This window comes from Mesoplodon densirostris, chromosome 5, assembly GCF_025265405.1.
Source record: "Mesoplodon densirostris isolate mMesDen1 chromosome 5, mMesDen1 primary haplotype, whole genome shotgun sequence".
NCBI lineage: Eukaryota > Metazoa > Chordata > Mammalia > Artiodactyla > Ziphiidae > Mesoplodon > Mesoplodon densirostris.
In genome coordinates, this window is record NC_082665.1 from 48,698,603 (window position 1) to 48,721,993 (window position 23,391).

The following is a 23,391-nucleotide window of genomic DNA, read 5'->3' on the forward strand; positions in this document are numbered from 1 at the left end:
AGCTAGGACTTGCAAAACTATGTTGAATAAAAGTGGTGAGAATGGGCATCCTTGTCTTGTTCCTGATCTTAGAGGAAATGCTTTCAGCTTTTTACCATTGATATGATGCTAGCTGTATGTTTGTCATATATGGCCTTTACTATGTTGAAGTAGGTTCCCTCTATGCCCACTTTCTGGAGAGTTTTTGTCATAAATGGGTGTTGAATTTTGTCAAAAGATTTTTCTGCATCTATTGAGATCATCATAGGGTTTTTATTCTTCAATTTGTTGATGTGGTGTATCACACTGATTGATTTGCGTATATTGAAGAATCCTTGCGTCCCTGGGATAAATCCCACTTGATCATGGTGTATGATTCTTTTAATGTATTGATGGATTCGAATTTCTAGTAAAATACTAGCAATTGAAGATTTTTGTGTTTATGTTCATCAGTGATATTGGCCTGTAATTTTCTTTTTGAGGGGTATCTTTGTCTGGTTTTGGTATCAGGGTGATGGTAGCCACATAGAATGAGTTTGGGAAGTCTCCTTCCTCTGCAGTTCTTTGGAACAGTTTCAGAAAGATAGGTATTAGCTTTTCTCCAAATGTTTGATAGAATTCTCCTGTGAAGCCATCAGGTCCTGGACTTTTGTTTGTTGGGAGTTTTAAAATTACAGTTTCAATTTCAGCGCTTGCGATTGGTCTGCTCATATTTTCTAATTCTTCCTGATTCAGTCTTGGGAGACTGTACCTTTCTAAGAATTTGTCCATTTCTTCCAGGTTGTCCATTTTATTGGCATACTGTTGCATATAGTAGTCTCTTATGATCCTTTGTATTTCTCTGGTGTCAGTTGTAACTTCTCCTTTTTCATTTCTAATTTTAGTGATTTGAGTCCTCTCCCTTTTTTCCTTGATGAGTCTGGCTAAAGGTTTATCAATTTTGTTTATCTTTTCAAGGAACCAGCTTTTAGTTTCATTGATCTTTGCTATTGTCTTTTTCATTTCTATTTCATTTATTTCTGCTCTGATCTTTATGATTTCTTTCCTTCTACTAACTTTCAGTTTTGTTCTTTGTCTAGTTGCTTTAGGTGTATGGTTAGGTTGTTATTTGAGATTTTTCTTGTTTCCTGAGGTAATATTGTATTGCTCTAAACTTTCCTCTTAGAACTGCTTTTGCTGTATCACATAGGTTTTGGATCATGTGCTTTCATTTTCATTTGTCTCTAGGTATTTTTTGATTTCCTCTTTAATTTCTTCAGTGATCCATTTGTTGTTGAGTAACGTATTGCTTAGCCTCCAAGCGTTTGTGGTTTTTATAGTTTTTTTTCTTGTAGTTTATTTCTAATTTCGTAGTGTTGTGGTCATAGAAGATACTTGATATGATTTCAATTTTCTTAAATTTACTGAGGCTCCCTTGTGGCCCAGGATGTGGTCAATCCTGGAGAATGTTCCATGTGCACTTGAGAAAAATGTGTATTCTTCTGCTTTTGGATGGAGTTCTCTGTAAATATCAGTTAAGTCCATCTGATCTAATGTGTCATTTAAGGCCTTTGTTTCCTTGTTGATTTTCTCTCTGGACGATCTGTCCATCGACAAAAGTGGAGTGTTAAAAGTCCCCCACAAAGGGCTTCCCTGGTGGCGCAGTGGTTGAGAGTCCGCCTGCCAATGCAGAGGACACGGGTTTGTGCCCCGGTCCGGGAGGATCCCACATGCTGCGGAGCGGCTGGGCCCGTGAGCCATGGCCGCTGAGCCTGTGCGTCTGAAGCCTGTGCTCTGCAACAGGAGAGGCCACAGTGCTGAGAGGACCGTGTACCGCAAAAAAAAAAAAAAAAAAAAAAAAGTCCCCCACTATTATTGTGTTACTGTTGATTTCTTCCTTTATGGCTGTTAACATTTGCCTTATGTATTGAGGTGCTCTTATGTTGGGTGCACATATGTTTAAAATTGTTATATCTTCTTCTTGGATTGATCCCTTGATTGTTACATAGTGTCCTTCTTTGTCTCTTATAACTGTCTTTATTTTTAAGTCTATTTTGTCTGATATGAGTATTGCTACTCCAGCTTTATTTTGATTTCCATTTGCATGGAATACCTTCTTCCATCCCCTCACTTTCAGTCTGTATGTGTCCCTAGGTCTGAGGTGGGTCTCTTGTAGACAGCATATATACGGGTCTTGTTTTCGTATCCAGGCAGTCTACGTCTTTTGGTTGGTGCATTTAATCCATTTACAGTTAAGGTAATATCTATATGTGTGCTCTTATTGCCATTTTCTTAATTGTTTTGGGTTTGTTGTTGTATGTCTTTTTTCTTTTCTTCCTCTTTTTTTCTCTTGTGGTTTGATGACCATCTTTAGTGTTGTGTTTGGGTTGCTTTTTCTTTTCTGTATGGTTATCTATTGTAGTTTTGGGGTTTGCTGTTCCCATGAGGTTCTGATATAGCAGTCTATGTATGTACAAGGATGTTTTAAGTTGCTAGTCTCTTTCCCGCCTAGAGGAGTTCCTTTAGCATTTGTTGCAAAGCTGGTCTGGTGGTGCTGAAATCACTTAGCTTTTGCTTGTCTGTAAAGCTTTTGATTTCTCCATCCAATCTGAATGAGAGCCTTACTGGGTAGAGTATTCTTAGTTGTACGTTCTTCCCTTTCATCACTTTAAATATATTGTGCCACTCCCTTCTGGCCTGCAGAGTTTCTGCTGAGAAATCAGCTGTTAACCTTATGGGAGTTCCCTTGTATGTTATTTGTCATTTTTTGCTTGCTGCTTTTAATGATTTTTCTTTGTCTTTAATTTTTGTCAGTTTGATTACTATGTGTCTTGGTGTGTTTCTCCTTGGGTTTATCCTGCCTGGGAGTCTCTGTGCTTCCTGGACTTGGGTGATTATTTCCTTTCCCATGTTAGGGAAATTTTTTACTATAATCTCTTCAAATATTTTCTCAGGTTCTTTCTCTCTGTCTTCTCCATCTGGGTCCCCTATAACGTGAACGTTGGTGCGTTTGTTGTCCCAGAGGTCTCTTAGGCTGTCTTCATTTCTTTTCATTCTTTTTTCTTTATTCTGTTCTGTGGCAGTGATTTCCACCATTCTGTCTTCCAGGTCACTAATCCGTTCTTCTGTCTCAGTTATTCTGCTATTGATTCCTTCTAGTGTATTTTTCAATTCAGTTATTGTATTGTTCATCTCTGTTTGTTTGTTCTTCAGTTCTTCTAGGTCTTTGTTAAACATTTCTTGCATCTCCTCGATTCTTTCCTCCATCCTTTTTCCAAGGTCCTGGATCATCTTCACTATCATTATTCTGAATTCTTTTTCTGGAAGGTTGCCTATCTCCACTTCATTTAGTTGCTCTTCTGGGGTTTTATCTTGTTCCTTCATCTAGGACATAATCCTCTGCCTTTTCATTTTGTCTATCTTTCTGTGATTGTGGTTTTTGTTCTGCAGGCTGCAGGATTGTAGTTCTTCTTGCTTCTGCTGTCTGTCCTCTGGTGGATGAGGCTATCTAAGAGGCTTGTGCAAACTTTGTGATGGGAGGGACTGGTGGTAGATAGAGCTGGGTGTTGTTCTGGTGGGCAGAGCTCAGTAAAACTTTAATCCATTTGTCTGCTGAAGGGTGGGACTGTGTTCTCTCCCTGTTTGTCATTTGGCCTGAGCCGACCCAGCACTGGAGCCTACAGGCTCTTTGGTGGGGCTAATGGTGGACTTTGGGAGGGCTCACACCAAGGACTACTTCCCAGAACTTCTACTGCCAGTGTCCTTGTCCCCATGGGGAGCCACAGCCAACCCCTGCCTTTGTAGGAGACCCCCCCAACACTAGCAGGTAGGTTGCTTCAGTCTCCTATGGAGTCACTGATCCTTCCCCCTGGGTCCTGATGTGTACAAGATTTTGTGTGCGCCCTCCAAGAGTGAAGTCTCTTTTTCCCCCAGTCCTGTTGAAGTTCTGCAGTCAAATCCTGCCTGACTTCAAAGTCCAATTCTCTGGGGATTCCTCCTTCCGTTGCTGGACCCCCAGGTTGGGAAGCCTGATGTGGGGCTCAGAACCTTCACTCCAATGGGTGGACTTCTGTGGTATAATTGTTCTCCAGTTTGTGAGCCGCCCACGCAATGGTTATGGGATTTGATTTTATTGGCTTGTGCCCCTCATATCATCTTATTGCGGCTTCTCCTTTGTCTTTTGTTGTGGGGTATCTTTTTTGGTGAGCTCCAGTGTTTTCCTGTAGATGATTGTTCAGCAGTTAGTTGTGATTCTGGTGCTCTCACAAGAAGGAGTGAGTGCACCTCCTTCTGCTCCACCATCTTGAACTAATCTCCTCCTTTTCATTTTTAAAATTCATTACAGAGATCTGAAATCATTCCAATTTCCTTCTAGGTCATTCAGATTAGAAATATGATTTCTAATAATTTAAATTGTAACAACATTCCAATGCAAAACAGCTTAGAAATCCTTTGGCATGTATAATAATGGTGTTTACCTACAAGGGAAAGAAAACAGACATTAATTGATTGCCAAATATATACCAGGGCTTCTCACATTATTTTGTTAATACCCTACTGCCTACCTGACACCTTCACTTGGCTGGACAAGTGATGAGACATCTCCTGGTCTTCCCTCCCAAACCTGTTCTTCTCATCATCTTCCCCAACTCAGTTGACAGTAATTCCATTCTTCCAGGTACTCAAGCCAAAGATTTTGGAGTCACTCTTAACTCTCCTATATCTCCCATCTAACCTATCAATAAATCCTTTTGCTTTACTTTAATATATATATATATATATATATTTATTTATTTGGCTGTGCTGGGTCTTAGTTGCATCACGCGGGATCTTCATTGTGGCATGCGTGATCTTAGTTGAATCTTTAGTTGCCACATGCAGGCTTTTAGTCATGGCATGTGGGATCTAGTTTCCTGATGAGGGATCAAACCCAGGCCCCCTACATTGGGAGCATGGAGTCTTAACCACTGGACCACCAGGGAAGTCCCCTTTTGTTTTACTTTTAAACATATCTGGAATCAGACTATTTCTCAACATCTCCTCTCCCTGGTTCCAAGCCACCTGATTGTTACAGTAGACTCCTAGCTGATTTTCTCCTTTGGCATGTACTCTTCTTTTATCCCTACATATAGCTAAAGTAACACTTGTAAAACTAAAGACCGAGCATGTCAAGTTTCTCCTTCTTGCCAAGAGTACATGCAGCCACCTATAAAGCCCTGACATAATTTGCATCTTTTTACTAATCCCATCTACTTACATACTCTCTTCTAGCCACACTGGCCTCTTTGCTTAAGCTCTCAACTCAGAGCCTTTACACTTGCTGTTCCCTCTGCCTAGAACACCCTTCCCCCTCATCTACTTCAGATCTTTACTCAAATATTTTTTTCCATAAGGGTTTTCCTGACCACTCTACTTAAAATGAAACATTTCCTCCCCTGGTCCCCCAGGCACACACACAGACACACAGACACACATATACATATACATAGTAATACCTACCCTCATTACCTGCTTTATTTTTCTTCACAGCACTTGTTAACTTCTGTTATAGTATATATCTTATTAATTCATTAGTTTTATTTATTTTCTGCATTAGAATAAATTCACTAAAGAAAGGCATTTTGGTTTTTCATTTACTGCTAATATCTTGTTATCTAGAACAATGTCTGGCACATAGCATGTACTCTGTAAATACTTATTAAATGAATGAATTTATTCTTACAACAATGCCAGGAGGTGATTACTACACTTCACAGATGAGAAAAAAACCCACCAAAACTACCACCAACAATAACAAAAAGACAAAAACAAAAACGGATGCAATGAGGTTAAAGAACTATTCAAATATTTTTTAAACATTAAACTTTAAAAAATGCCTATTAATAAGAGACAGTTTAAATAATTTATGGTATAATGAAATAATGGAATAATACGCAGCCATAAAAAATCATGAGGATAATCTTTATATTCTGATATGGAATGATCTCCAAGATGTGTTTTTAAGTAAGGTATAGAAGTATCATGTTATCCTTTGCTTCAATGTCAGGAAAAAATATACATTTGCTGGTATATGCATAGTCTAAATCTGGAAGTATATAAAAGAAACATTGAATACCACTGGAGATAAAAACTAGGTGACTAGGGATAGTTATAGGAGGGATCTTGTCTCTCTATGATGAGTTGTACCTTTAAAATTTTGAGCCATCTGAGTGTGATACATAGTCAAAAAGAAAATTAAACAGTAACTTAACTAAAGTCAGAAACCTAGTAAGTGACAGACAGTGACATTTATATTCAGAACTGTCTAACTCAAAAGCCCACTTTCTTTCCACTAGCCCATATTGTCTCACAGAGAAATTTGGCAGAATCAATGCATTTAATTTTTCTACTTGGTTGAATTCTTGAAAATCATCTCTAATATATAGAAGGCAAAGAGATATTGACTTTTAGCAGGTCTTTCAGTCGAGTGAATGTCAATGGTGTGAACAGCATAGAGAAGAGTTTTTATACCTTTCTTTCTGCTGAAATCATTTCTTTCCTCTGCTTTCTTAATCTGCTGAAATCATTTCTTTTCTCTCCACAGCTGCTGGCTGGCAACTCAAGAAAGCAGTGGTTTGATAACAAGTCAATTGTTGTGGTCATTCATCATACCTGTGACCATTATCCTCATCAGCAATGTTGTTATATTTATTGTCATTGTAGTCAAAGTGCTGTGGAAGAATAATCAGAATCTGAAGAGGTAAGATTCCCAATGAATCAGAAGCTGGAAGGCATGACTCATCTAGTACTAAATATAGCACAGGAATACATCCACAGCTCCTAGAAGAGTTTTCAGATTTGGGGGAAATGGCAAGGATATGTGGTTTGCAGGACAGATTTTCTCTTAAACTTTGTCTCAGAAGGTGGATCTTCTCATCTTCCGACATCAAGACTACAATGTGAGTCTATTGCATTACCTGAGATACTTTTGCGCTGTATGAGCCCAACTAAAAACCCAACCCAAAGACATCAAGAAAAAAATGTATCCCCCAATCCCAAATATTCATGAAATCAGATTTGAATAATTAAAAATATGAGAGGGTTGTGAGGAGATGCTGGTAACTGTATTTTCATTTTAGAAACTAGTAACTGTAGGTGATATTTTACATATGTTGCCTGAATCACATAATAGCTTTAAATTTTTAAAAATTTGTTGCAAACATATAAAAATTAGAATATTGGGCAACATTAGGCCCACATTCCCTGCAGATGGGGCGTGTGCTCTCTGGTTTATCAGTTCCCATGTGGACTGCTTCTTTCCTCTCCGTAACTTTTCTGACCCCAATAAGCATTTTCACTGTCATCGCTAATATACAGAAAGAGCTTTCAGTTGGGGAGACAAAGAACAGAAGCTATTAAACACATACACTCCCCTCATCTCCACATCCCACAGCATGAATTGGTTAGAACACAGTGCTAATGAGGCTGTGAATTCAGGCTTAATTCTACAAGACTCTTCTTAACCCAAGTAGACTTACTATAAATACATCTGTGAACTTTGCTGGTCACCATATAGATCCATTTTGAATGAACAGATGGGTGAAAACAGCCATCATAAGTGGGAATGTAATCTTAAACATGTACTTTACCAATCAAGAGTATCATCTTTCCTATATGGATGATAACCCATATTGAGGGGAAATGTGGAGGAAAGACTATCACTGATAATCATTCACACCTGTTTTCTTAACAATGCAGAAAAACCTTGGTGAAGTCTTGTTAGCCTAATTGTAAGTTAAGTTATATTTCTTTTATACAAAGCAATATCATTTTGGCCACAGACATCAAACAAATTTGTAATGTTTCAAAATTTTGACTGGTAGCTCATGGTTCTTAAATTAGCTTAGTTACAGTGAAGAGCAGGTTACAATTTAATTGTTTAACAAATTGTCTTCTATGTATCAGTTAGCTTTTGCTCTATAACAAATTACCCTCAAATTCAATGGTTTAGAATGATAAATATTTATTACTTGTCATAAGTTTGAGTGTTGATCATGTAGTTGTTTTGGTTTTGGCTGGCTTGAATGCTGGTAGATAACTTAGGATGAATCACTTTCAGGTCTGATGGTTGGTGGTTGGCTGGTATTGAGTGGGAACTCCTCATTTGGGAAAGCTCATCTCTGCTGCATGTGGTCTCTCTCTTAAATAGTACTCTCAGGGTTCCAAAGAGCAATAAGAATAAACACGCTCTAATGAGTGGAATGCTTTCAAGCCTTTGTTTGTGGAACAAATGCTAATGTCCCTCTGGTCAAAGTAAATCATATGGCCAAGCTCAGGTTCCAGGGATATAGACTTAGCATGACAGGGAAGAAGGTCACTCTGCACTTTAATAACTTTTCATTCTGATATCAACTTATGGCATGGGACGGTCCCAGATGCCCAAAAAAGGAATTACTGATCCAGTAGTTATAATCACTAACATCAAATTCAGTTCCAAAGAAAAAGTTAATTCTATGTGAAATTTGCCTGCAGTAGTATTTCAGGAACTGTTTATGTCTGAGCTTTTAAGCAGATATCACTGTCTTCCTCCCTTCCTTCCTTCCCTCCTCTCTTCCTCTCTTTCTCTCTTTTATTCAGAGTGACATAGGTTTCTCCACCGGAGGCATAATATTGTTTAATGAACAGTGTATATGTGCAGCTGAATACATATTTTCAGTAGGAGGGTAACAATGATATTAATAAGTAAAAACCTGAATGAACCATATTTCCTTTCTTGTTTTCTCTTACTTAGCACAAAGAAGTTTTCAATCCTAAAGAAGTTTCTTAGCACATTATCTGTTGCAGTCGTTTTTGGAGTTACCTGGATTCTGGCATACTTAATGCTAACTGATAATGATGGCATCAGGGTCACCTTCAGCTACTTATTCTGCCTTTTCAACACTACTCAGGTATGGTGTGGATTAGTCTGAAAGTAGCAGACTGTGGAGTGGCGGAGATGATATCACCTGGACCAAAGTTTTCTTATCTTAAAACTCCCTGAAGGTCATTGCTTAGTTAATTTTGGGTGACTCTATTTTTAATACACTTTGAGGAAAGAGGAAGAAAAACCTTTTTGTGACTTACCTACTCTATCCTTTCCTGGACTGGAGTTCATGGAACATAATTGCAATGGGGTTGGCCAATGTTAGTCCCTCTTCTCTGAGCAGAAGAGATTTTGTTGAGCAGCTAGTTTAGGAGGCACCTCCTTTGCCTTTCTGCCATGCAGCAGGTTCACAGCACCTCACTGTGGTTATATGATCAATGTTATAGAGATCCCTGGAGCTTGGACCCTGTGGGGTTGGCTTAATTTCTTCTTTCTCTCTTTTTTGAAATTTTATGATTATCTTATTTTTAAAAAAACTTTATTGAGGAATAATTGGGAATAACTGCCAACTATTACTGTATATTTTAAAATGTACAACTTGATGATTTGATACATATATACATATAGAATGATCAACATAACACATCCATCACTTTACATAGTTAATTATTATTATTATTATTTTTTTTTTTTTTCTTTTTGCGGTATGTGGGCCTCTCACTGTTGTGGCCTCTCCCGTTGCGGAGCACAGGCTCCGGATGTGCAGGCCCAGTGGCCATGGCTCACGGGCCCAGCCGCTCCGCGGCATATGGGATCCTCCCAGACCGGGGCACGAACCCGTATCCCCTGCATCGGCAGGCGGACTCTCAACCACTGCGCCACCAGGGAGGCCCTTATTATTATTTTTATTAAAGTATAGTGGAAGTATAGTTGATTTATAATGCTGTGTTAGTTTCTGGTGTACAGCAAGGTGATTCCGTTTTTTATATAAATATATATATGTATCTATACTTTTTCACATGCTTTTTGATTACAGGTTATTACAAGATATTGAGCATAGTTCCCTGTGCTATACAGTAGGTCCTTGCTGGTTACCTTTTTTTTTTTTTTTTTGGCTGCCTTGCGTCTTTGTTGCTGCATGCGGGCTTCCTCTAGTTGTGGAGAGCAGGGGCTACTCTTCGTTGCGGTGCATGGTCTTCTCATTGTGGTGGCTTCTCTTGTTGCAGAGCATGGGCTCTAGGCACACGGGCTTCAGTAGTTGTGGCTCCTGGGCTTAGTTGCTCCAAGGAATGTGTGGTCTTCCTGGACCAGGGATCGAACCCGTGTCCCCTGCATTGGCAGGTGGATTCTTAACCACTGCACCGCCAGGGAAGTCCCTGGTTACCTATTTTTTATATGGTAGTGTGTACATGTTAATCCCAAACAATTAATTTATCTCCCCCCATCCTGTTATCCCCTTTGGTAACTATAGGTTTGTTTTCTATGTCTGTGGGTCTATTTATGTGTTGTAAATAAGTTCATTTGTATTATTTTTAAAGACATCGTTAAATTTTTTGTGTGTGTATGGTGAGAATGCTTAACTACTCAGCAACTTTTAAGTACATGATACCATATTATCAACTATAGTCACCATGTTGTACATTGGATTGTTATTCTTCTTATAGTTGAAAACTTTGTACTCTTTGACCTATACTACCCCATTTACCTCTCCCCCCAGCCCCTGGCAACCACCATTCTATTTTCTGTTTCTATGAAATTGGTTTTAAAAAAATTCCACATGTAACTGATACCACATGTGTTTGTCATTCTTATCTGGCTTATACCAATTAGCGTAATGCCCTCCAGGCTCATCTATGTTGTCACAAATTGCAGGATTCCCTTCTTTTTTATGGCTGAATAATATTCCATTGCATGTATCTACTATGCATTTTCTTTACACATTCATTCGTCAAAGGACATTTAGGTTGTTTTCATAACTTAGCTATTGTGAATAATGCTGCAGTGAACATGGGTGTGCAGTTTTCCCTTCAAGATAATGATTTCAACATTTAGGATAGTTTTTTCAAATTTTAGGATAGATGTTTCTGTGAAAAATACCATTGGAATTTTGGTAGGATTGCATTGACTTTTTAGATTACTTTGGGTAGTATGGAATTTTTCATAACATTAATTTTTCCAGTCAAAGAACACAGATACCTTTCCATTGATTTATGTCTTCTTCAGGCTTTTTCATCAGTGTCATAGCTTTCAGTGTATAGATTTTTCCTTGGTTAAACTTATTTCTAAGTATTTCATTGTTTTTTATACTATTGTAAGTGGGATTGATTTCTTAACTTCTTTTTCAGGTAGTTTGTTGTTAGTGTATAGAAATGCAAATGATTTATTTTTCTTTTTTTTTAAATCTTGGTTGGAGTATAATTGCTCTACAATGGTGTGTTAGTTTCTGCTTTATAACAAAGTGCATCAGCCATACATATATATTCATATATCCCCATATCTCCTCCCTCTCACGTCTCCCTCCCACCCTCCCTATTCCACCCCTCTAGGTGGTCACAAAGCACCGAGCTGATCTCCCTGTGCTATGTAAAATGTGTCTGTTTTACATTTGGTAGTGTAAATATGTCCATGCCACTCTCTCACTTCGTCCCAGCTTACCCTTCCCCCTCCCCATGTCCTCAAGTCTATTCTCTACATCTGCGTCTTTATTCCTGTTGTGCCGCTAGGTTCTTCAGAACCTCTTTTTTTTTTTTTTGAGATTCCATAGATATGTGTTAGCACATGGTATTTGTTTTTCTCTTTCTGACTCACTTCACTCTGTATGACAGACTCTAGGTCCATCCACCTCACTACAAATAACTCGATTTCATTTCTTTTTATGGCTGAGTAATATTTCATTATATATATATGCCACATCTTCTTTATCCATTTATCTGTTGATGGACACTTAGGTTGCTTGCATATCCTGACTATTGTAAATAGAGCTGCAATGAACATTGTGGTACATGACTCTTTTTGAATTATGGTTTTCCTAGGGTACATGCCCAGTGGTAGGATTGCTGGGTCGTATGGTAGTTCAATTTTTAGTTTTTTAAGGAACCTCCATACTGTTCTCCATAGTGGCTGTATCAATTTATACCCCCACCAACAGTGCAAGAGTGTTCCTTTTTCTCCACACCCTCTCCAGCATTTATTGTTTGTAGATATTTTTATGATGGCCATTCTGACTGGTGTGAGGTGATACCTCATTGTAGTTTTGATTTGCATTAATCTAATGATTAGTGATGTTGAGCATCCTTTCATGTGTTTGTTGGCAATCTGTATATCTTCTTTGGAGAAATGTCTACTTAGATCTTCTGCCCATTTGTGGATTGAGTTGTTTGTTTTTTTGATATTGAGCTACATGAGCAGCTTGTAAATTTTGGAGATTAATCCTTTGTCAGTTGCTTCATTTGCAAATATTTTCTCCCATTCTGAGGGTTGTCTTTTTGTCTTATTTTTGGTTTCCTTTTCTGTGCAGAAGCTTTGAAGTTTCATTAGGTCCCATTTGTTTATTTTTGTTTTTATTTCCAATTCTCTAGGAGGTGGGTCAAAAAGGATCTTGCTGTGATTTATGTCATAGAGCGTTCTGCCTATGTTTTCCTCTAAGAGTTTTATAGTGTCTGGCCTTACATTTAGGTCTTTAATCCATTTTGAGTTTATTTTTGTGTATGGTGTTAGGGAGTGTTCTAAGTTCATTCTTTTGCATGTAACTGTCCAGTTTTCCCAGCACCATTTATTGAAGAGTCTGTTTTTTCTCCACTGTATATTCTTGCCTCCTTATTCAAAAATAAGGTGACCATATGTGCGTGGGTTTATCTCTGGGATTTCTATCCTGTTCCATTGATCTATATTTCTGTTTTTGTGCCAGTACCATACTGTCTTGACTACTGTAGCTTTGTAGTATAGTCTGAAGTCTGGGAGCCTGATTCCTCCAGCTCCATTTTTCTTTCTCATGATTGCTTTGGCTATTCGGGGTCTTCTGTGTTTCCATACAGATTGTGAAATTTTTTGTTCTAATTCTGTGAAAAATGCCATTGGTCATTTGATAGGGATTGCATTGAATCTGTAGATTGCTTTGGGTAGTATAGTCATTTTCACAGTGTTGATTCTTCCAATGCAAGAATCTGGTATATCTCTCCATCTGTTCGTAGCATCTTTAATTTCTTTCATCAGTGTCTTATAGTTTTCTGCATTCGGGTCTTTTGTCTCTTTAGGTAGGTTTATTCCTGTGTATTTTATTCTTTTTTTGCAATGGTAAATGAGAGTGTTTCCTTAATTTCTCTTTCAGATTTTTCATCATTAGTGTATAGGGATGCAAGAGATTTCTGTGAATTAATTTTGTATCCTGCTACTTTACCAAATTCATTGATTAGCTCTAGTAGTTTTCTGGTAGCATCTTTAGGATTCTCTATGTATAGTATCATGTCATCTGCAAACAGTGACAGTTTTACTTCTTCTTTTCCAATTTGGATTCCTTTTATTTCTTTTTCTTCTCTGATTGCTGTGGCTAAAACTTCCAAAATTATGTTGAATAATAGTGGTGAGAGTGGACAACCTTGTGTTGTTCCTGATCTTAGATGAAATGGTTTCAGTTTTTCACCATTGAGAATGGTGTGGACTGTGGGTTTGTCATATATGGCCTTTAGTATGTGGAGGTAAGTCCCCTCTATGCCTACTGTCTGCAGGGTTTTTTATCATAAATGGGTGTTGAATTTTGCTGAAAGCTTTTTCTGCATGTATTGAGATGATCATATGGTTTTTCTCCTTCAATTTGTTGATATGGTGTATCACATTGATTGATTTACGTATATTGAAGAATCCTTGCATCCCTGGGATAAACCCCACTTGATCATGGTGTATGATCCTTTTAATGTGCTGCTGGATTCTTTTTGCTAGTATTTTATTGAGGATTTTTGCACCCATGTTCATCAGTGATATTGGCTGGTAGTTTCCTACTTTTGTGACATCTCTGTCTAGTTTTGGTATCAGGGTGATGGAGGCCTCATGGAAGGAGTTTGGGAGTGTTCCTCCCTCTGCTATATTTTGGAAGAGCTTGGAAAGGATAGGTGTTAGCTCTTCTCTAAATGTTTATAGAATTCACCTGTGAAGTCATTTGGTCCTGGGCTCTTGATTGTTGGAAGATTTTTAATCACAGTCTCAATTTCAGTGCTTGTGATTGGTCTGTTTATATTTTCTATTTCTTCCTGGTTCAGTCTCAGAAGGTTTTGCTTTTCTAAGAATTTGTCCATTTTTTCCAGGTTGTCCATTTTATTAGCATATAGTTGCTTGTAGTAATCTCTCATGATCCTTTGTATTTCTGCAGTGTCAGTTTGTACTTCTCCTTTTTCATTTCTAATTCTGTTGATTTGAGTCTTCTCCCTTTTTTTCTTGGTGAGTCTGCCTAATGGTTTATCAATTTTGTTTATCTTCTTGAAGAACCAGCTTTTAGTATTATTGATCTTTTCTATTGTTTCCTTCATTTATTTCTGATCTGATCTTTATGATTTCTTTCCTTCTGCTAACTATGGGTTTTTTGTTCTTCTTCCTCTAATTGCTTTTGGTGTAAGGTTAGGTTTTTTATTTGAGATGTTTCTTGTCTCTTGAGGTAGCATTGTATTGCTATAAACTTGTCTCTGAGAACTGCTTTTGCTGCATCCCATAGGCTTTGTGTCATCATATTTTCATTGTCATTTTTTCTAGATATTTTTTGATTTCCTCTTTGATGTCTTCAGTGATCTCTTGGTTATTTAGTAGTGTATTGTTTAGCCTCCATGTGTTTGTAGTTTTTACAGATTTTTTCCTGTAATTGATATCTAGTTTCATAGCGTTATGGTCGGAAACAATACTTGATACAATTTCAATTTTCTTTAATTTACCAAGGCTTGATTTGTGACCCAAGATATGATTTATCCTGGAGAATGTTCTATGAACAGTTGAGCAGAACATGTATTCTGTTGTTTTTGGATGGAATGTCCCATAAGTATCAATTAAGTCCATCTTGTTTAATGTATCATTTAAAGCTTGTGTTTCCTTATTTATTTTCATTTTGGATGATCTCTCCATTGGTGAAAGTGGACAGATTAAAGTCCCATACTATGTTAAAGTCCCCTACTATGATTGTATTACTGTTGATTTCCCCTTTTATGGCTGTTAGCATTTGCCTTATGTATTGAGGTGCTCCTATGTTGGGTGCATAAATATTTACAAGTGTTATATCTTCTTCTTGGATTCATCCCTTGATCCTTATGTAGCGTCCTTCTTTGTTTCTTGTAATAGTCTTTATTTTAAAGTCTGTTTTTTCTGATATGAGTATTGCTACTCCAGCTGTCTTTTGATTTCCATTTACATGGAATACGTTCTTCCATCCCCTCACTTTCAATTTGTATGTGTCCCTTGGTCTGAAGTGTGTCTCTTTTAGACAGCATATATATCGATCTTCTGTTTGTATCCATTTAGCCAGTCTGTTTGTTTTGATTGGAGCATTTAATCCATTTACATTTAAGGCAGTTATTGATATGTATGTTGCTATTACCATTTTCTTAATTGTTTTGGGTTTGTTATTATAGGACTTTTCCTTCTCTTGTGTTTCCAACCTAGAGAAGTTCCTTTAGCATTTATTGTAAAGCTGGCTTGGTGGTGCTGAATTCTCTTAGCTTTTGCTCGTCTGTAAAGGTTTTAATTTCTCCATCTTATCTGAATGAGATCCTTTCTGGGTAGAGTAATCTTGGTTGTAGGTTTTTCCCTTTCATCACTTTAAATATGTCCTGCCACTCCCTTCTAGCTTGCAGAGTTTCTGCTGAGAAATCAGCTGTTAACCTTATGGGGATTCCCTTATATGTTATTTGTTGTTTTTCCCTCGCTGCCTTGAATATTTTACTTTGTATTTAATTTTTGATAGTTTGATTAATATGTGTCTTGACGTGTTTCTCCTTGGATTTATCCTGTATGGGACTCTCTATGCTTCCTGGACTTGATTGACTATTTCCTTTCCCATATTAGGGAAGTTTTCAACTATAATCTCTTCAAATATTTTCTCAGTCCCTTTCTTTTCTCTTCTTCTTCTAGGACCCCTGTAATTCGAATGTTTGTGCATTTAATATTGTCCCAGAGGTCTCTGAGACTGTCCTCTATTCTTTTCATTCTTTTGTCTTTATTCTGCTCTGCAGTAGTGATTTCCACTGTTTTATCTGTTCTTCTGCCTCAGTTATTCTGCTATTGATTCCTTCTAGAGAATTTTTAATTTCATTTATTGTGTTGTTCAGCATTGTTTGCTCTTTAGTTCTTTTAGGTCCTTGTTAAACGTTTCCTGTATTTTCTCCATTCTATTTCCAAGATTTTGGATCATCTTTACTATCATTACTCTGATTCTTTTTCAGGTAGACTGCCTATTTCCTCTTCTTTTGTTTGGTCTGGTGGGTTTTTACCTTGCTCGTTTATTTTCTGTGTATTTCTCTGTCTTCTCATTTTGCTTAACTTACTATGGGGTCTTTTTTGCAGCCTGCAGGTTCATAGTTACTGTTCTTTTCGGTGTCTGCCCCCACTGGCGAAGTTTGGTTCAGTGGGTTGTGTAGGCTTCCTGGTGGTGGGGACTAGTGCCTGTGTTCTGATGTATGAGGCTGGATCTTGTCTTTCTGGCAGGCAGGACCACGTCTGGTGTTGTATTTTGGGGTGTCTGTGACCTTATTATGATTTTAGGCAGCCTCTCTGTTAATGGGTGGGGTTGTGTTTCTGTCCTGCTATTTGTTTGTCATAGCATTTCTAGCACTGTATCTTGCTGGTCATTGAGTGGAGCTGAGTCTTAATGTTGATGTGGAGATGTCTGCGAGAGCTTTCACCATTTGATATTACCTGGAGCCGGGAGGTCTCTTGTAGACCAATGTCCTGAACTCGGCTCTCCCACCTCAGAGGTACAGGCCTGACACCTAGCTAGAACACCCAGACTCTACCAGTCACATGGCTCAGAAGAAAAGGGAGAAAAGAAGGAAAGAAATAAAAAATAAATATAATAAAATAAAAGTTTTTAAAATAAAAAATTATTAAAAATAAATCAAAAAGTAGTAAAAAAAAGAAAGATAAAAAGAAGAGAGCACCCAAACCATAAAACAAATCCACCAATGATAAGAAGCACTAAAAACTGTACTAAAAACAAAGAAATAAACAAAAAACCTGGACAGATAGAACCCTAGGACAAATTGTAAAAGTAAAACTATACAGAGAAACTCACACAAAGAAGCATACACATACACACTCACAAAAAGAGAAAAAGGAAAAAAATCTATATATAAAAGGAAAAACGGAAGAGAGCAAAGAAATCAATAAACAAATCTACCAATGATAATAAACTCTAAATACTTAACTAACATAAACTTAAAACCAGAAACAAATTAGATGCAGACAGCAAATCCCAAGTCTACAGTTGCCCCCAAGGTCCACTGCCTCAGTTTTGGGGTGAGTCCTTGTCTATTCAGGTATTCCAGAGATGCAGGGTACATCAGGTTGATTGTGGAGATTTAATCTGCAGCTCCTGAGACTGCATGGAGAGATTTCCCTTTCTCTCTCTCTTTTTTTTTTTTCCCCTTTCTCTTCTTTGTTTGCACAGCTCCTGGTGTTCAGCTTTGTATTTGGCCCTGCCTGTGCGTGTAGGTCACCTGAGGATGTCTGTTCTTTGCTGAGACAGGATGGGGTTAAAGTAGCAGCTGATTAGGGGGCTCTGGCTCATTCAGGCTGGGGGTAGGGAGGGGTATGGAATGTGGGGCGAGCTTGCGGCGGCAGAGGCTGGCGTGACATTGCAACAGCCTGAGGCGCACCATGTGTTCTCCCGGGGAAGTTGTCCCTGGATCACGGGACCCTGGCAATTGCGGGCTGCACAGTCTCCTGGGAGGGGAGGTGTGGATAGTGACCTGTGCTTGCACACAGGCTTCTTGGTGGCTGCAGCAGCAGCCTTAGGGTTTCATGCCCGTCTCTGGGGTCTGCGCTGTTAGCCGCGGCTTGCGCCCGTCTCTGGAGCTCATTTAGGCGGTGTTCTGAATCCCCTGTCCTTGCGCCCCCTAAAACAATGGTCTCTTTCCTCTTAGGGAGTTTCAGACTTTTTCCCCGACTCCCTCCCGGCTAGCTGTGGCGCACTAGCCCCCTTCAGGCTGTGTTCATGCAGCCAACCCCAGTCCTCTCCCTGGGATCTGACCTCTGAAGCCTGAGCCTCAGCTCCCAGCCCCCACCAGCCCCAGCGGGTGAGTAGACAAGCCTCTCAGGCTGGTGAGTCCTGGTCAGCACCAATCCTCTGTGTGGGAATCCATCCACTTTGCCCTCTGCATCCCTGTTGCTGCACTCTCCTCCGTGGCTCTGAAGCTTCCCCCACTCGCACCCACTGTCTCCGCCAGTGAAGGGGCTTCCTAGTGTGTGGAAACTTTTCCTCCTTCACAGCTCTCTCCCAGAGGTGCAGGTCCCATCCCTATTATTTTGTCTCATTTTTTTTTTTCTTTTTTCTTTTGCCCTACCCATGTATGTGGAGAGTTTCTTGCCTTTTGGGAAGTCTGAGGTCTTCTGCCATTGTTCAGTAGGTGTTCTGTAGGAGTTGTTCCACATGTAGATGTATTTGTGGGGAGGAAGGTGATCTCCATGTCTTACTCCTCCTACTCCTCCACCATCTTGAAGGTCTTCTGCAACTGATTTCTGTATGTTTATTTTTTTATCCTGCAACTTTACTAAATTTATTTATTACTTCTGGTTTTCTGGTGGAGTCTTTTTGGTTTTCTGTATTTAAGATAATTTTGTCTGCCAGCAGAGACAGTTTTATTTTTTCCTTTCCAACTTGGATGCCTGTTATTTCTTTTTCCTGGCTATTGTTCTGACTAGGACTTCCAGTACTATGTTGAATGGATGTGGCAAGAGTGGGCATCCTTGTCTTATTCCTGTCTTAGAGGAAAGGCTTTTAATTTTCACCATTGAGTGTGATGTTAGCTGTGGGCTTGTCAGATGTAGCCTTTATTATGTTGATGAACAATCCTTCTATACCTTATTTGTTGAGAGTTTTTCTCATGAAAGGATGTTGAATTTTGTTAAATACTTTTTCTGCATCTATTGAAATGATCCCGATTTTTGTCCTTCATTCTGTTCATGTGGTGTGTCACATTTATTGATTTGCATGTTGAACCATTCTTGCTTCCAGGGTTGAGTCCCATTTGATCATGGTGTATGATCCTTTTAATGTATTTTTGAATTCAGTTTGCTAATATTTTGTTGAGGATTTTGCGTCTATGGTCATCAGGAATATGACTTGTAATTTTCTTTTCTTGTAGTGTCCTTATCTGGCTTCAGTATTAGGGTGATGCTGGCCCTGTAAAGAGTTTGCAAGTGTTCCTTCATCTTCACTTTTTTTGGGAGAGTTTGAGAAGGTTTGGTATTCATTCTTTAAATGTTTGGTATAGCTCACCTGTGAAGCCATCTTGTTCTGGGTTTTTATGTGTTGTGAGATTTTAAATTACTGATTCGATCTCCTTGTTCATTATTGCTCCATTTAGATTTTCTATTACATCCTGATTCAGTCTTGGTAAGTTGTGTCTGAATTTTTTTCTTTTAATTCTTTTAAATTTAATGAGACTGATTTTATGGACTAACAAGCATTTGGTCTATCTTGGTGAACAAAACATTTAACTTGGAAAAGAATGGTATTCTGTAGTTGTCGGGTATAGTGTTCTAAAAATGTCAATAGGATCAAAGTGATTGTTAATACTGTACAGATTTTCTTACCAACATTTTTGGTTCTCTCAACTGCTGAAAAAGGAATGCTAAAATCTCCAACTGTGATTGTGAATTTGTTTATTCTCTCCTTAATTCTGTCAATTTTACATCACATGTGTTGAGGTTCTGCTATTAGATGCATAGACATTTATGATTATTATGTCTTTGAATGAATTGATCCTTTATCATTTGGAAATGTCCCTCCTTAACTCTGATTAATGCTCTTTGTCATGAAGTCTACTTTATCTGATATCTGGCCTTCTTATGCCTATTGGTTACATGATACATATTTTTTCATCCATTCACTTTCAACCTATCTGTGCCTTTATATTTAAAGTATGTATCTTACAGACAGCAAGTAGATGGGTCTTTTATCAGTCCTAGCAATCTCTGTCTTTTGAGTGTTTAGTCTGTTTGAGCTAATGTAATTATTAATATGTGTGAATTTATGTCTGTCATTTTACTATTTGCTTTCTGTTGCCACTCCATTTTTTATTCCTTTGTTCCTCTTTTCCTGCCTACTTTTGGGTAAATTTAGTAGTACCATTTTAATTTATATGTTGGTTATTAAGCAATATCCCAGCATATTTTTTGTTGATTTAGGGATACATTATACATTCTTAACTTTCCATACTCAACAGAGTTAATATTTTCCACTTCCACTAAAATCTAAGACTCTTGTAACAGTATAAGCTTACATGTTATTCTTCCTTCCTTTATGTTATAGTTGTCTGATATACTACATGTGCATACATTATAAACCCCACAATGCAGTGTTATTGTTTTTGCTTGTTCTTAATCCCTTCTTGAAGATCTGAATTTCCATGTGATTTTGTTTCCCTTCAGGCTGAAAACTTTCCTTTAGAATTTCTTAGTAATATATCTTCTGGTGAAAAATTCTTTCAGTTTTCTCTTACCTAAAAATGTCTTTATTTAGCTTTCATTGTTGAGAGACATTTTCACTGGATATAAAATTATGACTTGACAGAGTTTTTTTTTTTTTCCTTTTAGCACTATGAAGAAGTAATTTAACAAACTGGCTCCAGTTTCTAATGAGACATCTTCAATGTTTTGCATTATTTTTCCTACTTTTATATAATGTGTTACTTTCCTCTGGTTATTTTCAGGGTTTTCCTTTTATTTTTGACTTTTATCATTTTGACTATAATGTGCCCAGATATTATTTTATTTTATATTTTGCATTTATTCTGCTTGGGATTGCTGAGCTTCTTGAATCTATTTTTTTTTTTTTTTTTTTTTTTGCGGTACGCGGGCCTCTCACTGCCGTGGCCTCTCCCGTTGCGGAGCACAGGCTCCAGACACGCAGGCCCAGCGGCCATGGCCCATGGGCCCAGCCGCTCCGCGGCATGCAGGATCCTCCCGGATCGGGGCACGAACCCGCGTCCCCTGCATCGGCAGGTGGACTCTCAACCACTGCGCCACCAGGAAAGCCCTCTTGAATCTATTAATTTATGTCTTTCATCAAATTTGAGAAATTTTCAGCCATTATTTTTCAAATAGTTTTTGTGTCCCATTCTCTCTCTTCTCTCTTTCTGGGACTCTGAGTACATGTTAGTTAATTTAATATTGTTCTGCAGGTTCCTGAGCTCTGTTCATTCTTTCTCATTCTTTCTCCTTGCTATTCATCAGACTGGATCATCCTGGTGATCTGTCTCCAAGGACACTGATTTTTTTCTTTAGTCATCTTCAGTTTGCTATTGAGCCTATCCAGTGATTTTTATTTCAGATATTGTACTTTTTTAGTTTACAAATTTTTGTTTTTTTATATTTTATAGTATATTTTGCTTACATTTCCTTATTTTTGGCTCATTGTGAGTACATTTTCTTTTGTACTCTATGAATACATCTGTAAGCATGTTGTAATAGTAATTTAGATTTCTTGATTGCTAAATTTAACATCTGGGTCATTTTGGTCATTCTCCATTGATTGCTTTTTTTCTTTAGTATGGGCCATGTTTTTCTGTTTTTTCATATGTTTGGTTATTTCAATTATTTCCAGAGCATTATAGATCCTACACCGTAGCAACTCTGCATTCTGCTATATTCCTACCAAGAGTGGAGTTGCCATACGATTAACTTAGCTGGACTAAAATTGAAAACTCTATCTCTCCCTAGGGTGGGCAGCTGAAATCTCTGTTTAGTGTTTTTACCTGTGCTTCTTGGAGTCCATCCCAACCATTTATAATTCAGAGGTTAATCAGAGATTTGGGCAGAGTTTATAAACAGACTCTGGAGCTCCACCTCTCTGTCTTCTCCTGGATATTCATATCCATACTGTTACTTACTTTCCAGCTGCTGTGGCTGCCCTAAATTCTGTCTTCTGTTTTTTCAACCTAATAAGACTCCAGGTTTACTCATCCTGCCTGGGGTGATTATGGTGTGACTTCAGGCTAAAAGATATTAAGCACAAAACAAAATATGGAAACCTACCCAGTGGAACTCGCTTTTTCTTAAGTGTAGATTCCCCTTCCAGTTTCTGACTGCTTTTGCTTGTCCTCCAATGTCTTCATATAGGTTTTTAAAAATATTTTGTCCAGAGTTTATAGTTTTTATCTGCAAGAGGGTTGATTTGATAGGAGCAGAACCATATAAAGTTGTTTTTGTGACATAAGTCGTACATAGGACTGAAGATACTTTTATTTCTTGAGACTTATCTCAAGAATATATTTAATAATAAATCTTTTTTAAAATTTCATTCATACTTTGTTTAAAAAAATCTGAATTGAAGATTTATATTCTTTTTTTCTTTGGAAACCATTCTGTTAACATCTTGGGAGTATCTACTGTGAGAGAAGCTCAACATTTAGGCTAAGGATTATGGTCACCTTCTGATTTTCATCATGGCAAAAATAATCATATAGATGAACCAAAATGGTAGATGAAAATAAAATTTCTGTTTGACCTCACAAGATTTTTGTTTTTATTCTTTTGTATTTGTGTATTATACATGGGGAATGTCAAAAGTTTAAGATAAAACAAGGAGGCATTATTGAAAGACTTAACCTTGAAATCAGGAATTTCTCTCTGTGCTTCTTATTATATCCCTCTTCCCATAGTGAACATTGCCTTTTACTATGATGAAAAATATTACAAGGACTTTTCCCTCTGTATATAGAGTTCCATTTTTTCTGAGTTGGCAGAGTGAATTATACTTCAATATAATTAAAGTACCCTTCTTTTTTAATTTATCTTTTTTTTTAAAATTCAGGTATAGTTGATTTACAGTATTGTGTAAGTTTCAGGTATATGATATAGTGATTCACAATTTTTAAAGATTATAGTTCTTATAAAATATTCCCTGTGTTGTACATTATATTCTTTTTTTTTTTCGGTACGTGGGCCTCTCACTGTTGTGGCCTCCCCCGTTGTGGAGCACAGGCTCTGGATGCTCAGGCTCAATGGCCATGGCTCATAGGCCCAGCTGCTCCGCGGCATGTGGGATCTTCCCGGACCGGGGCACAAACCCGCGTCCCCTGCATCGGTAGGCGGACTCTTAACCACTGCGCCACCAGGGAAGCCCTGTACAATACATTCTTGTAGCTTATTTATTTTATACATAGTAGCTTGTACCTCTTAATCCCCTACCTTTATTTTGCCCCTCCCCTCTTCCTTCTCCTCACTGGTAACCACTAGTTTGTTCTCTGTATCTGTGAGTCTGTTTCTTTTTTGTTACATTCACTAGTTTGTTTTATGTTTTAGATTCCACACATAAGTGATATCATACAGTGTTTGTCTTTCTCAGTCTGACTTATTTCACTAAGCATAATACCCTCCAAGTCTATCCATGTTGTTGC

General features: G+C 38.0%; 1 protein-coding gene across 1 annotated transcript in view; it reads left to right on the forward strand.

Annotated features, from left to right (window-relative positions):
* The window catches only part of ADGRG7 (adhesion G protein-coupled receptor G7), a 71,048-nt gene that overhangs the window by 40,676 nt on the left and 6,981 nt on the right, over positions 1–23,391 (forward strand). The window contains 2 exon segments of the mRNA XM_060098802.1: positions 6,542–6,697; positions 8,729–8,885. Coding sequence (XP_059954785.1) covers positions 6,542–6,697; positions 8,729–8,885 — 313 coding nt within the window.